This window comes from Camponotus vicinus, unplaced genomic scaffold, assembly GCF_025532165.1.
Source record: "Camponotus vicinus isolate PSW18456_S1 unplaced genomic scaffold, iyCamVici1.0 SCAF_13, whole genome shotgun sequence".
In the NCBI taxonomy this organism is placed as follows: Eukaryota; Metazoa; Arthropoda; class Insecta; order Hymenoptera; family Formicidae; genus Camponotus; species Camponotus vicinus.
Window position 1 is genome coordinate 4,631,338 of NW_028141949.1, and position 17,583 is coordinate 4,648,920.

At 34.4% G+C, this 17,583-nt stretch overlaps 2 protein-coding genes across 6 annotated transcripts in view; one reads left to right on the forward strand and one right to left on the reverse strand.

Moving 5' to 3' along the window:
- LOC145964650 (V-set and immunoglobulin domain-containing protein 2-like) overlaps positions 1-17,583 on the forward strand; it is a 211,853-nt gene that overhangs the window by 149,151 nt on the left and 45,119 nt on the right. For all 3 annotated transcript variants that reach the window (XM_083087645.1, XM_083087646.1, XM_083087644.1), the window contains one exon: positions 333-471. In XM_083087645.1, the coding sequence (XP_082943771.1) occupies positions 333-471 (139 nt within the window). The remainder of the gene's footprint in view (positions 1-332; positions 472-17,583) is intronic.
- Positions 1-17,583, reverse strand: part of LOC145964652 (uncharacterized) — a 167,997-nt gene that overhangs the window by 57,083 nt on the left and 93,331 nt on the right. The window lies entirely within an intron of this gene.

Sequence of the window (17,583 nt, forward strand, 5' to 3'; positions counted from 1 at the left end):
TATTGAATATTTGGAATATATATATATTTGGTATATATATACATATATTACAAACTCTATTATATAGCCATTCTCGATTCGAAAAATTGAATTTTGTGTTATTTCCGGAAATTCCATTATCTCGTAAATACAATCAAGCGTTGATTGTCTCGGAAATAATATTGGTTGCGCGCTAAAATACGTTTATACATATACAGTCGCATGAGGTAAGCCCTAACTTCGAATGGAATCCGAGTGTAGATCCGTTGCTAGAGGACGGCATCACGTCTGTGCTGCTACAAAAATTCTCCATTAACAAAGCAAATACATTTCCGTATTCTTTCTGTCCACAGACAAGACCGAACAACGAAAAGAAATCGATAAAATTGAAGGATCTCGTCCTAGAGAGCTCTGGCCAATACAAATGCGAAGTTTCCACCGAGGCACCGTCCTTTGCTACCACTTATCAGACTGCCAATCTAACGGTGATTCGTAAGTATCTATCATCTCTTAATAATATTGGGTAACCGAAAAGATTCGTGTACCATTTTCAATGTAAAAACATAGCACTGAGAAAATTAAGTGATAAAAGCTACGCTTGGTCAGCCCAACCTGTTACAATACATACTTACTCGTTAATATATTTACCGTTCTCAGTTACCATTAAATCTATATGTTTCATTAACGTTTAATGTCTTTTAAGTTCCATTAATACAAAGACTTTGCCTTTACATACATCATTTTTATTTACATGCATTTTTTGCATTATTTAAATATATTTTTATCGAAATCTCGCAATTTTATTGAGTTACTTAGCAAGTTTGTACTTTTTTGTAGTTTTTTAATTAATTTCATCTCAAATTTCATTTATACTTTCTACATTTTTGATGACAAACTGATAATTATGTGATAATATCGTCTCGTTACACAAAAAATACTAGTATCCCATTAATTCACGAACGTCCAATAGAGAATCTCGTCTGCCTGTTTGAGTTACCGCCAACAATATCTGCCATTATGGAATATTTATGTATAGCAGCGTGCGATAAACTATTTCAGTAACGCCCGCGTGGCGTGCTGTTTTATTGTAAAATAGTTGTCCACCAACAACCATTTCGCACATCCTCGCGCCATTAATTCGTGTCTTGTGGGTGCGCTCTCGAATATACTTTTTAATTATATCCGCATTCAGTTCTGTGTTTTATTGTTCTGTGCGCACATACGAATAATGATATTACATGACATGTATCTCCAATTACAATATTTTACCATATTTTTCAATATTTTCTTATACGTAAACTATCATGTACTCTCGCGGAAAAAAATGCGAGATTTATTTTTCTAATGAAAATATATCACCATTTTCTTCATTTATTATAATTTTTTTATTCGCAGCAAAAGATTTATTTCGTAGATTATATCTCGAAAATTATATTTCTCTCAAAGTAATATTTATTTTTCAAAATTATAATGTAAATTTATATTTATTATTCTCTCTGAATTTTTGTAATCAGCTGACAGATTTAATTATTAATTACAAGTATATTTAGAATAAAGGAGCTAACTGCTATTTACGTCAAAAAATTGCCGTTATTATCGATATATACATCTTTTCGAATAATTTTCATAATTCGTACGTTAATAAGCAATTATATGATAAAAGCCATGCATAGGCCAGCCCAACCTTTTACGATAATACACTTACTGATTTCGTTCACGTTTCTACCGCTCCTGGTCACCATTAAATCTGTACGTTCCAATTAACAGTTTAATTATGTACATTATAATTCATACACGAATCACGTAAAATACGCATCCCCTACGTTTATCAAATTTTACCTCGCTGAAACGGCATCAGCGACTAATTTGCTTGATTCAGCAATCCTAATAAAATTGTCCGTAATTCGATCGACATATAAATAGACAAAATGCTCAACTCTGTCGGGCCACGAAAGAAAAATAGCATTATTACCGGACGTATCGTACTGTCAAAAATCAATCAACGAAACGGCAGCCTTTAATAACCACCTCCGCTCGCGGTTCGTGAGATCAATTAAATCGTCATATGAACACGATCACTTTTCTTTCTTTTTTCCTTTTTTTCGGTAACAGAAAAGTTCAGAACGACAGATGCCGCGATATGAGTAAAATCTCTCAAAAAAGTAACGCGTCCGCAATTCTGGCTATCGCTCGCGGCTTTCAATTCTTGGCCGGAATATATGAATCATTCGCGAGTGACGAGACATGTCCAGAATAAAGCACTGTATACCTATCGAATAGTTGTATCGTGGATTGAACGATGAGATCACAAACAATTTCGGAAATAACTTTTGTTCTGCATTTCAAAATCAAATTTTGATATTTTAATATTACTACTCAATGTCCTTACTTTTAAAAATATAAAAAGATTACGATAGGAAGATTGATTGAAATTACATGCAGCTTAAGATTGCCAAAACTGCTTAATCGAATCATATAACGTGACATAGTAAGTTAGTATTTTAAATAAATATTTTAAAAAATTGAGATGCAAAGCATTGTTTGATCCGTTTGATGAATGTGTGACGGTTTAAACCAGGAGAGCGAAACAAAAGAGGGAAAAAAGAAACCGGAAACTGGCCAGAGAGTAAAAAGAGAAACAGCAAAGAGAACTCGGACTATCCAATTTTTCGAGCTCGGCGTGTCGACCACGCGAAATTTGTTTCTGTCGTGACGAAGGTGCCGCAGGAACTACCTCACCCCCTCTTCCTCCGCCAAAAAAAATTTACATCGTTTATCACTATACATCATCAGAAAAAAAGAAGCGAGAAAAAACGTATTCGCCTATCCCGTCGAATATTTTCACGGATGCGAGCCTATCTCCGCTTTCGATTTGTTCGTGTCTGAATTCGCTGTCGAAATGTTACGATCGAACGCAAATTTTGTAGAACCTGCGATCCTGCGTTTACCTGAAAGTTGTTTTCTCACAAACATCGTTGTTTCACGTCGTACTTGAAGTGAAATTAATCGAATCGTTCATCCCAATGACGTCTGAATAAAAATAAAATCTTTTTTACGTAAAGCTTGCATTTTTTTTATGTAACTACAACAGCACCGGTTTTTTGCAAACTACAATTCGTTGCGGTTCGATGAAGATAGCTTAGCAAACATAGATTGTAACGAGAAAAGAGTTTTCGTAAACATACACGATGGCAGTTGTGTTGATCGATACGGGTGGAAAATTACGGAATCGCGACATTTGCATAAAATAATTGAAATTGTTCGTCGACCGTTCCTGAAACACAATGAAAAAATTCGAGGGCAGCACTGGAACACTTTCGCGTGCCATTCCGCGTCGAATTAATTTTGCGCTGAATGAAAGGCGTAATTCGTAAATTCCCGGCGCCGGCCTTTGTGTTCGCATAATATTAAAAAAAAGTGAGGAGTAGAATAAAAATATTATTCGACGATGAATTCCGCAAATATCGTTGAGATTTTGTTGAGAGAATATTGTGAACGTCACAGTCCCGATTATATGAAATCTGTAATGAAAAAATCAGGAAAATGGTACCAAAATATCTTTCAGACATTAGAGAAAACACTGAACGATAATCAGAAATTATTGGAAACTTAAAAATCGATCGCATGTTTCATTCAACAATTTGCGGATATGAATTTAATTTCGTAAAGCGCAATAAATTTTCACGAAGACAAGCGAAAAGTGCAACGCTCATAAAACTGCGTTGGTGCTTCATATCCTTTTGGTTGCTGATATTTTTCATGATGAAGAGGTCATACGCTGTATTTGAACAACATATGAAAGAGATGCATCTAAAAAATGCATAAAATGCTCAGAAATACATATATTCTCACGAACGCGAGCGGCTTAATGAAGCATCTTTCTGTCTGGTATACAGCAGCTATTCTACGCGTTTCTACGGACGTAAAAAGTCCAGAGTAAAAACATTACCAGCAAATGTTCTTTTCAGTGCTCTTATTGTTAGATAGTAAGCAGCGACCTCGTCTTATTGTTACAACAGCCATTAATGTCAAGTTAATTAATGACATAAATAGCTTTTTGCAAGTTATATACATATTAAAGAAAAATAAAAAACTAAAAAATTGAAATTGCGTACCATAACAAGTTACTTTCTCTCTCACTCAAGATATTAAATAACTAAATTTGACAAAGTATCAATATTTCGTTGCATTCCATGACTCAATTTTAAATTCCGCGTGTAACACAATTTTCGTATAAGACGTTATCTTGGTCGCATTGTTCCAGAAATACCGCTAGAATATCGCGATGTCAAAGTACAGATGTAGAAATAAAAATATCTACCTAATCTGGAAAGCTCGAGCGAGACGGCATTCTCGAGAAGAGATACAAACTCCTGGATTATGCATGAGAGACGTCGTCGAGGATTTGGTCTTCTCTCGATCGTCCGTCCTGCTACGAGATATCCTGCCTGCTAGGTTCTTCGTGTCTTTTCGACAACATAAATCAACTGACGAACGAAGCAAGTCGGATAAAAATCAAAACTTCCACTTAATTCTCGAAGCACTTTGTTTATTGATGTTAAAGTACTATTTTTATGCTGTATTTTTCAATATCGAATAATTTTTATAATTCAGCTATAGAATCAATATTTTGTAAATTTCATACGTTTACAAAAGATAAAATACGTCTATTAAAATAAAATATTTACGATAATATTAAATTTATAACATTTCTTCAACATAAATATTCCACATAAATCAGTCAAGATCTTTCATATTATGTAAAAGGATAAAAATTATTATTATCGGATGTTCATAGATTACACAATAGTATCTAATTAGCGATTCATTCCTATAGCATACACAATGATATCAGTCAAAACAATGTGATCGATCGATAATTCGCAGATATAATACTGCAAATAGATTGATTGCAAATATATATTTTCGTTAAAGAACACAATTTTCTCTCTCTTTCTCTCCACATTATATCAATAAATCAATTATCTATTCTAAAATAATATCACATATAATTATAGAATATATATGTGCCGTAAATATCATTAAATATTCAAATTTTAATATTATAATTCAAATTTTCACGCATTCCTGATACAATGCAGAATTTCGATTATCGAAACTAATTAGGTGAATATTGAAAGAGAGAAAAAGAGAAAGAGAGAGAGAGAGAGAGAGGGGGGAAAAAATAAGAGAGAAAACTTGTTTGCAAAAACAGAATTGCTTTGTGTATGTGTATATATATGTATAAAACTGGAAAATGGAATCTAAAATAAGACAAATAGTCCACTATTCATGGACTAGATCTCGAGATCTCGAAAATGTTTGCAGCAATTTTATTCAAACTCATCGCAATGGAAAGCTTACATCAAATTTATAAGAAAAGTGCCATTAAATTTTTTATTACGATTCCAGTCTCCTAAAAATATTTTAAACATTTTTGAATTCCGAAAAATTACTAATGCCTTGATGATATAAACACAATCGCATGGCAAGTCGCAAGTTTCTTTCTAATTTACTCATATGTTTATTTCTGTTGTTCAAATGCCTATTTCTTTAATAAACGAAAAAAATAACGTATTCGGACATGCAAGCATTCTATTAAATAATATCTGGATAATCGAACTTTTGGTTAAATGACATTTAGTTATAATCGAAAGATTTAAACATCGGCACAATCGAAATTGTGGCCGCATCGAATCTATTATTGCATCCAATAACAAACTTACGATAGGCACTTTGACTCAATGGTTTGCTTTTAATTGTATGCGGTTCGACGTTAAATCTCCACGTAACAAACCTACGGTGAACGAAATACGAGAATATCGAATATGCACGCTCGCGGTATTGAGTATAATTCCGGCAAAGTGCATAATTGGGATGTAACAAACGGGTAGCATATGGATCGCGACGAGTCCGTTGCACTCGCGAATTGATTACAGGTACTCGATTGGCGGAGGTTGCACCCTAATGAAAATCAGCCACGATCAAAAAGGTGGGGGAGGGAGGGGCGGCGAGAGGGAGCGAGGAACAGGGGAAAATGGTGAACTTCCAATCCGCTCGCGGATTGATCATTTGCGGCTGACGCGCGATTGCTTAATTAAACTCGATAGTACTTCTGCGAGTACAATGCAGCGCGCGATTTCGTTTCGCTAAATGTTAATTTAACTCTCTCCATAATTCAATCTCGTTGTTCATCTCCAAAAAGTTAATATTGCGGTGACGAACGTGAATCATTTGTAACAAAAGTCACTATTTATGAATTAAAAAATCATTGCGCATTGTCAATAGTGCGTTTTCATATCGCATATTTGCATGAACTATCGAGTTCCTTTAATTTGTTACGTATAAGTAATTATATAAAAACTATTCGCGTAATATCCGTCTCCTGGAAACGCTAGACTTTTTATTTTAGCGCAAAAGATCCCGGAGGTACCGAGGTATTACATAAATGTAAAACGCTTCTACTCCGCCGGCTGCTTTTTCCATCATGATGTATATATCACATAATAATAAAAGATCTTTTTCTCAAGCGTTTTACTTGCAAAAGACTACAGTAATAACGACACCAGCGCAACAAGGATAATAGCAATGAAACTAATGATAATAATAATAATTATCGTAATATAATTTCTTGTAAAAGCAAGATGATGGAGAAAAAGCGCGGACAAGATTCGAGGATGAAACTCTGCACGAGAACAAATGGGAGGACAAAAGAATTTCCCGACTAAACTGCGAGCGAGTATCGCCCGTTTACCCGGATGCTCTTATAACCCCGCTGCTATTTTGTAATTATTTCAAACAAGTTAATTCGCGCGGCGTGTGTTCAACCTCTTTCCCGCGTCGTCGCGCATACATGGTCCTCTTGCGCTATTTACCTACCCTCCTCACCCCTCCCTCGGCTCTATTCCTAATTGTTAATTACAAAGTAACTTCCGGCGGACCTTATTAAACGTTGTGCCGTTGCCGGACCACGTGGCACGCATAACCGTGGTACGAAACAACAACTCCCGGGCTCGTATATATAATTAAGCGTATCTGCACTACGTGTAAGTAAACGCCGAATTCCGAAGTGCGGCGAAACAGCGGGCGCGGAAAACACGGCATCCGGAATTGAAAATAATTGATATGAGCGCGCGAAAGAGAGAGCGGGATTCCACTTACCGGATATGCGACGCGCGATCTACGATATTCGCGAGAATATTGCGTCTGTTGTTTCCTCTCGCGTTGTACTTGTCGTACATCGTGATCATCCGTTATGAAGATTTTCGCTTCTGGAACACTTGCGGAAAATGTACATGAGCTTTCGCGGAAATTCTCATATCTTTTATTCGCCGCGTGCAAGATGTGCTCCTCCTAGATTCCATTTACTCGAGAAGCGGCGCAAGCGTTATTTTATTGCTGAGTAACGATTAGTGAAAGATAAAGTATTTTTTTCACAAAAGTATCGCTAAATTATTATTTACTATATCTGATCCTCAGACAATATTATATTATAATACAAAAGGAATTTTAAAATTTAAAATTACTCATTAATTTATAGCTATAACATGGTTTTCAAGAAAAATATAAAAGTATATTTATAACATAAGTGTATATTTAATTCGTTTTTCATTTTTCATCTCTATTTTTTTATAACGTACTTCAAATAACTATTGTGATATAAAAATATTTTTTATTGCTGAAGAAGAGATTTACTTTATATCGGAAATATACGCTTATATTTTCAAATTAATTTTTTAATTAATTTTTTCTGTACATAGTATGAAATTGAGTGTAAAATTCAAATTCTGAATTAAACAAACTATGTACTTGGCCGTAAAATAATGTTTTTAAATCATTAATAGTACTAATATACTACGTTGTACTTTAAGTATACTCTTTCAACGCAAATATTATATTTAGAAGTTGCTTCATTACAGCGATTTGAAATTTTATAAATAAGTGGCGAGAATAAGTCCACTCGAGTCGCATAAAAACACTCGTTTTTGCACTCCGCGCACACGCATACACATGACTAAATATCCATCTTGAAAAAAAATATACGCCACGAATACCGAATGTGCATATCGTAGATTTTTACTGTTAACTTGCGTTCGCATTTACACGGTGCCGCGAAAGTCTTTCGGGCTTTTCGCAGAACTCACGTAGAAACTCCGGGTCGGGCGGATTTATTTAACGAGAGTATAAATGCGGGATGCGCTACAATGCCGCGTTCTTTCGCCGCTTTATCCACCGCGTATCACCGCGATAAATTAGACGGGCGTACGCCATTAATTAGTTTTACGCTCCGGGAAATATTCCCCGGCTGTGCCTTCTCGCTGTCTCTCTCAAGTGGCTCCGTACTTCCTTCCGGAGGATATTTAAATCCCCGTGATAAACACGGGAACTATACGCGAGGATTAAGAACTGAATTAATTTAACGACGATTACGTATCGTGAATATTACATCGGATCCGTTCGCGTAATAACTAAACGATATTGAATGTAAGCTGCGCACATTAAACACGGTATCGAAAATGTATTGACAGTATAATGAGATGTTTGACTTGTTCCGCGGCTTTGTATAATTTAATCGATATACGATATATTGATTCGTAAACGTAATACGCAATTGTTACGTCATTATCTTGATGTAATCATACTAGATATACACGGATATTGTATGTAACTCGTAATTATCGTCGGATTAAATCTCTGGTAGAATTAAATCAATAAGGTTGGAGTTATATGTACAAGGACGCATAATGTAGATACTTCGAGATAATAAGTGATATAATTAAATTATCGGCGCGACATGATCGATACGTATATCGCATATCCGTTCACATTTGAATTTGCATTGTGAAATTGAAATGTTCTCTCGAAGTCCTGATATAAAATATATGAACACGATAAAGCTATTATTATCTCCAATTTTTCTTTATATATCACTTGATCAGAAATACCACTTTATATATATTGCGATTGCCTTCATAATATCGGCTTAAAACTGATACTTAATTTTCATTAATGCACACACTCTTTCTCTCCGCCTTTTAATATATTTTAAATATCCAAAACAATAAAGAAAAAAATTTAATAATTTTTAACAATACAGAAATAATTTCAGTATATGAAATTCTTTATTTTGTATTTTATATGTATTATTCTTATATTATTCTATTTTATTTTATTCTTCTATCATACATTTATATACATTTTGTTATTATTCTACCATACACGCATTTTCATAAATTTTCATATTTTATATTTTTACTATCATAAAATATTACTTTTTTCAAATGATTATTTTTTAATTACTAACAGTTTGTAAGAAAATATTATTATATTTTAGTGCACAATGATTATGTTATTTCAGCTATATTCCTTTTTTAATAATAAAACAACAAAATGTCTTATCTTGATAATAAAAAGGTAAAATTCCTTTTTCGCTGATGATAGTGAAGTAATTAATCACGATTAGCTCCAATCGATTGAACGCGGTATCTTGGCGGCATTTCAAGAAAACGCAACCAACACACATAAACAAGTTGCGAAAAATGAATGACGCTAAAGAAACGATAGGAGTTACGCGAAAAGTCTTGACCGTTATCGATGCATCCTGACCGGCAGACTCTGTCAGAGTATCCTTGCAGCTTTGAGCGATGAGTAGAAAAAAGTAGATGAGTCTCTAACACGAGTTCGTGAGCTCTCTTCGTGAGACTTAGACAGCAGTAAAACGTGGCGAAAGAAATTTAGACAACGAGCGGAACAAGGATCACTGGCGCCTCGAAGCGAGCTTATATCGTTCGATTTCAGTGATGATTAAACAAGAATTTACTTGATCAGTTTATTGTGAATTAGGTTACTATGATTATTTTTTGTATAATGAAGATGAGAGAACTACAGCCAAAATCAAATACTTATTTTAATCCTGCAATAATATTTTAATCCTGCATAATATTTATTTTTTTTGTTAATATTTTTTTCCATTTTTTTTGTCTAACACAATTCTTTGATGTATAAAAAATGTCAGAAGAAGAAATATCATACCACGCGTCGCATGAATAACAAGAATATTGCTGAAACATAGCTGAAATAACATATTGCAGTTCAGTTTTTATTCAAGTATATTAAACAAATTAAACATTTCAAAAGACTTTCGCGCATATTAAATAAAAAGAAAATTGACGTCTCTATTTTACATGAGAAGATTATTTTTGTGTTTACATACAAAAAACATTAAAAAATATTTATGTAACAAAAAAGGATTTTTAGCAAAAAAAACGAAACAACATTGTTCATTAAAAATCACGATACTATTGCAAAATTAAAAAATGAAAATAGAGAAAATATAATATAAATTTCAACTTGGAAAAGACTTTTTCTCTCGAGAAAAAACATTTATTAATGATGAAAACAGTTCTTTTATCAAGAGCTAAAAGAAATATAAAGACTTTCGAGACAAAATTACAAGAGAGGAGAGGAGACAAAAAGAAAAAGAAAAGAAGTGAAAGAGAAGAGCATCAGTCAAATGCAGCGCGAAATGACAAAGCGAACGCATCGGAACAATGAAGGAAGAAAAGACATCAGTAATGGCGATACGTTCAGGATCGAAGAAGAAATGAGGATAGTGTGAGAAAGGTGCAAGAAATGAAAAAAGAAAATAGAGAGAGAGGGAGAGAGAGAGAGAGAGAGAGAGAGAGAGGCAGATAAAAGGAGACCGCGTGAGGATGGTCGAAAGGATTTGGCGTGATTCCAGAACCGGTCAATCGACAGTAGATAACCTCCAGACTCATTCCGCGCGACGAAAATTCTGCGAGTAAAAAGCTTACGTCGCGGAAGAAAAGAGAACGAGAAGATAGGTCGAGGGAAGAGAGGAAAAGGTGAAGGGAAAACGATATCAAAGGGAAGCCAGTTCGCAAGTCACGCTGGGCTTCAGCGTCGATTCGTCTTGAACTGATTTCTAGGCGGTTGTATTAAAACTTGGTAAAGAATCCTAGCCAGATTTCGCGGTAAATGCGAGTACAAAGTTTCGTTTCTGAAATCTATGCGAGTATACGATATTGCCCAACGTTATCATTCTAATTGAATATCATCAATTAAAAAATATTTTAAATGGCAAAAATGCAAAAATAGATCGAGAAATGAAATTTAACGAGAAAAACTCCAAAAAATTTAAAGAATTTATACCCGAAGAACTATTTTTTTATTAAGAAAAAATGATTTTATAATACTCTTGCTTAAAAATGATTTTATAATACTTTTATTAAGAAAAAATGATTTTATAATACTCTTGCGTTATAAAAAAGAAAGTTGAAACAAGCTGTCTCAAGGCAGATATAGTTTACTGAAATATAATTTTTGAGAACATCGGTGATACACGTTATGAAACCATATAAAATATATGTTAAATTGATGAGACTCTTAAAATATATTAAATTAGATTCCCTCACGATATTCATTTCATATGAAAGCATATTCTTTTCCAACCTTAATATAATATGCGCGCAAGTTTTCGACGAAGATGGAGAGAAGGCCTTTTGAAGTAGTAAAGATGTCGAACACAGTCAAAGATTGAATTTTCGACCGGAGGGCTACTGACTACACATAAGAAAGATATTTCCCTTGGAGCTTCATGTCGGATAAGTAAGTGGATAAATTTCTACCAAGGGAAGTAAGATCGACGAAAGAAAAGTTCGACAAGATGGAGAAACCAACTGTATAACCAACTGCGAGAATGAAAACATAAAATTTGCACCATTAACTCTTGGACTCTTTCCTTTTCTTATGTTATCCTAAAAATAGAGAGAGAGAGAGAGAGGGAAACAAAGAGAGAAGCTTGAAATATTTTCTATAAAATAATATCATATACCAAAAATAAATATCTTTCAAAAAATTATTTAATATATTTTAGCATAAACACTCATATCACAAAATCTGATTAATAATAAACGAGAGAACTAAAGATTATAAAGAATGTTCGTTATTTATGATGAATAAGAAGATTATTACGTTCGAATAACAAAAGGAGAGGATTTCTTTGCCGATGCGAGACACTGCGAGAAAAAATGCGAGGTGTAATCTAGCGTACCAGGAACGGGAACAGAAGGAAGCATATAAAAAAAGAAAGCGTGAGCTTCGAATCGTGGCAGCGATCAGGCGTGGAGGAAGGCTCTTGAATCTAAAATGTCGACGGTGAGACGGTAAGATCGTAAAGACGGCGAACCGGTCAAAGATCGAACTCTCGAGCCCCTCTGGGGCGAAAGGATAAAAGGAAGAGAAAAGGGAAGCGACGCAGACAGAGAGAGGGGTGGGGACGACCGAGGAAAGAAAAAAAAAAAAAAGAAAAGACGGCTGGAAATCCAGGAGTTACGAGGACACGGCCGATATCTGAGTGGATAAATTTCCGACAAAAGAGCCGCCCCCACCGCCGCCACCGTTATAGAAGAAAAGTAAGAGGAGAGGAGATGTAAAAAGGTGTTCGAGACACGTAGGGAAAGTCGGCGGGGTTGCGCGAGTGGATGAGGGGTGATATGAGCACGGAACGGAGAAAGATGAAAACGATGAAATCTGGCGAACGCTCTCCGGCTTTCTGCTTACTAATACAGCTCGGCCATATGCCGCGTAATGTCGCGATTTCTATGATAACGATACCTATTCTCTCTCTATCCGTCTCTCTCGCTCTCGCGGAGAAGAGACGGAGCTCATCCAAAGGAGGGAAGGGATTGGTGGGTCGGGAGGATTGGAGATTATGTATCCGGCGGATAAGTGTACTCCTATAGCCTGCTTATCTCGATCTAAAGAGGATATTCACTAGTCGCGGTACACTTGTATTTACTTTCGCGCTTATTTATCACGCTGATGAAGAAAGACGTCTAGCTTATCGTGCAAACGCGACGGGATTTTGTTGCACGTAGCTCGCGCTCTCGCGATTTTGGCGCTTGGGATTACCTTGAAACCCTTATTTAGAATTCTACTTTAATACGTTAACTTAGGATTATGAGAAACGCGTTCATTATAATACATAAATATAACATCTTTAAATTTTGATTCGAAAAATTGATAATATTCATTTGTATGTGGATTAATGCAAAAAATATGCATCAAGACACGCATATCTTTGTTTAATTTAAGTAGAAGATGACAATGTTGGATCAAATTTAATTCTCTGTACACACAACATTACATAGGAACATAGGTTACATAGATTGAGATGATTGAGTTAGGCACGAACCAACGCAGTTGCTTCCCAATATTAACTCGATTTGCAAACACAATGTGTATTCTGTGAATTTGTTGTAGTAAGAGGAACAATGAGTATTCAGAGGAAGACAAGGCTAGACATGACTATAAATTTAATAAAAAGCATGGATTTCCGCTTATAAATTAGTTAACACGAGCCAAATTAATCTTTAATGACATCTATTAACTTATTCTTTGTACATAATCGAGCTCATTAAATTGGAAATCAATACTTAATTTTTTATTTAATTAATAATCGAGATACTAATTTAAAAGTAGTAAAACAATAATAATTAAAATATATTTTGTTTCAATATTTCATTTCAATACTGCATGAATTCAGCATAAAATGTATCAGGTCTCTTATTTATTATAATGTTACTGTTTCGCTCTTGATCAAGGATTGTAGAGATCTGTAATTTATCTTTCGCAAAGAGGGATGCAACGAGAGATGCAGCGCTTATTCGCCGTGCCTTTTTGTAATAGTTTGACGGAACATTTCGTGAAAATTTAGCCTTCGCCCTCATTTCGCTGTATTTTGCAACTTCCCTTAAAACTGCGGCGGCTCGCGAAAGGAACGAGATATTCGCTCGCGGAAGATTCGTTCGCGACTCCCTCTCTTTCCCTTTCTTTTTCTCGGACAAATAGCAAAAGGAGATACTCGGAGAATAAGACAGAGAGATCGGACCAAATCTCTTCGAAGCGTACCACGATTGAACGCGATGTTTCCGCACGAGTAAACCGCAAGACTGACTCACAATCTTAGATAGAAATCCGTAACCCCCCTCTCCCCTCCCCTCAAATACATCGGCGAACGCACTCTCTTCTGCGAAAATTTGTGAGAGCTCTAGAATCTTCGCGGATATTTTCGGGAGCGAATCTTACGAATAGATGCAACTGACGCAATAAAATCTAGATCTGATCTGTGTGAGCTTCCCCAACATCCACGAAGAGTCCTTAAAAGACGAGATAAAAGCATGTGTATTAACACAGATCACAAAATTTCTAAATAAAGCTTTAAGATATGTTAATCAAAATTTAAAAAATTCGGTTAATTCTCTCACACTTAATCTTATTAATTATGCAAATAATTTCAATGTTCAGATAGCAAAATATCTAATAGCAAAATCTCTAATAGATGACAGACATACGATATCTTCATGAAGAGCATTAAGCGGAAATCTGCATGTATATATGTGCGACTACGTAGATCAAACTATTTAATCGTACATGTAACATTGCTTTCCATGATTAAGAGCGGCTCTCGCAGAGTCAAAGGGACAGTCCGTAACGTAATCAACAGCTATGTACGCGAATCTGTATCATTGCCTACTGGAATATTAAGATCCACGATATGAGATAATCGTCCAATAATCTGTCAGAACCAATGATTTGAAACGCTCAGAGGGATCAGCGTCAATATTATTTACTATTTCCACACCGGGCAAGTTAATTCGTGCGTAATAGTGATTAACAAGTACATCTCGCAATACGATTATTTAATTCGAACATTATACGAAGTGTTTGTTGTATAAAATAAATTATGTAAAATATGTAAAATAAAATGTAAGATGAGTAAAGAATTGTGATTATAACGTCAAATGTAGCAGAATTATATTTTTAAGAATCATGGAAAAAGAGTATAAATTTCTACGCGTATCTAATATATTTAATACTGTATTGGATGTTGTTATACTGGCTTTCTCGATACGAACGGAATGGGAAAATTAATTTCATCGAAGCGAGAAACGCTTGCCGAGAAATTGAAATGATTGAACAATCAATTGGTACGCTTGGAGTTGCTCTTGAAAGAAAGAAAATCGTGTGCTCTGTAAATGTAATATTTCTCCGTTATATAAAACGCGCGCATAAGTGTTATACATACACAAAAATATTTCAATTACAGTTAAATATTTCATTTTTGCCAAATTAATAAACTATTTTTGAAATTTTGATATAACAGTTTTAACTTTTTTCCTCGAAAAGTGTTAATTTTCTTGTTATACGTTTAAAAAGAGGATCTAAATGTAAAGAATAAAGAGATCGTTAAATTAAAAATAATTTTTTTATTTTAATCAGGATAGATTTAGATATCTTAATACTTATTGATGGAAATCCTAAATTATTTTCTTGCATTATTATTCCTTCGATGAAATACGATCTACTGCGAATAGAATAGCAAAGAAGAAAACCAGAACGGTGTAAATGCCAAGCAGCAACTACTTGAGAAGGAAATTTATATGTTTCTCTACTTAGAGCTTGAAAATAGTACGTGTACACACAGAAACAGTAGACTCTCTGAAACATGAGTAAGTAAATCACGAAGATAATAGTACCAGAACATTGTACTTTCCCTTCTAGAATTCTCATTTCGTTCGAAGTATGACTATCGCTGTTCCTGGAAACTTTTGGCGGAATTGTATGCGGGTATTAATTAACATATATGTTACAATATAATAAATAAATTATTTATTGCTGTGCAAATTTTTTAAAATATTCGATATTGTTTTCTAGTCATAATATTCTATATTTTAAAATTGGTAAAAAATTGCTGCTCTTAAAAAAAAAGTGTCAGGGAAAATGTAATGAAATATAATCATATATATTATTCGGATATTTGATGGAATAATAAATGCCTTTTCTCATAAATTACTTCATCTCTCCATAAATAAATTATACGCGCGCGCTCTTTACTGCTTTATGAATAAATCGTTTAAATAAGTAATCCGTTTTAATCCGCGAAGAAAAAGTACGAAACGTTTTGCAAACGTAAGACGTGCGATTTTGTCGATTGCATCATACGATACCGCACGAACACATTAATCTTAGGCATTTTCACAAAACGCCGAAGTATTTCCATTTTCCGGCTAATATGCGTGTACATACGTATCTATGCACATACGTTATAACGGCGTACCAGCATGCACCTACCTTAGAGTATCATAAATATTCATGAGGCCATAAATATTCATGCCAACCCCGTTCAAAGGGAATCGTTTAAAGAAGGAAAAACCTAGAGAGAAACGACATCGGGCTTCTTCCAGGGATATATCTCCCTCTTATCTGATGTCACTTGAGAGGGAGAAACCTCTACATCTCGAAGGTACATTCAGATGATACGACATATTTTTGACGCATTACTACTGTTGTGATAAAAAGCTTATCGCATGCTCACCGATGTGTCATTTACTATTAAATTGTGACAAATAATCGAAGCTTTTTATTACTTTCATTGCGAGAAAAGTGCGAATGATTAATTATACTTGCATAGTACTTTAAGAGATCACTTATAAAATGGTTTCCAGTGTAGCTTACTGAAAAAAATGTATTTTAAAAAAATATTTCCTAATTTGTAAATTTATAATTTTGTAAATTTTAAATAAATTGTATGTTTTTAATTAAAAAATCAATCTGAATTGTTTTACTTATAATATTAAATTATAAATAAAATATATTATATTAATTCTCTAAATTAATCTTATTTATTTATATATATTAGTAAAATTTTTCAAATATAAGATCCGAATAATTAAAAAATTTCTAATAAATGACCTAAATAATTAGCAGCGTCTAATAAATATAATTATAATATTTATCTTTTTATTTTTAAGAGTATAACATAATATCTGAAAATTGCGATGATTCCCGAACTCTATTGAGGATGTGATTTCCTGACTTACGATCATTCCTTATACGAGACTCGAGAGGATAATTCAGCGAGAGAAAATTAAAGGGGAACGAACGTTCTAGGCTCAACCGAATCATAAACCATGAATTATAAACATACTTCATGAATACATCGTGAAGAGGTTGCATGAGGTTAAAGATTTCTTCGGCTATTTAAACATCTCATTATCATCATCGTGACTCTTATCATAGCTTTATATCGCGTGACTTGTGTCGATCAAATACGCATCGATGCCAATTTGAAGAAAATCTCTAATATAATTATACAATACGATATCGATCAAAAACGAGTCAATTAATTAGATATTATTTTTTACTGACGACCTAACAATGAAAATTATAATTCTCCTCGCATTATAATTACTTATACGAGCACCAACGGAAAATTTTATGTCACAATAAAGGTAAAGACAAGGTTTGCCATGTTATGTTTTTCCTTCCACCTATTATCTCGTTACACGATCATTGTTACGATCGCGCGGAATGGAATAGCAGGAAGCCAAGCTTAGAACCTGAGGGAACCCGCCCTTCAACTCGTCCCTCTTTCGCTGACCTACATTTCACCTAAAAAGCGTAAGGGAATCCTGGAAGATCTCGTTGAAGAAAATTCATTTCCTCGACAACGATCGTACGAGCATGTTACAGCCAAGTTTGCGGAATGGCGAGCCGAATGTCGACGCGAGAAGGAAGGTT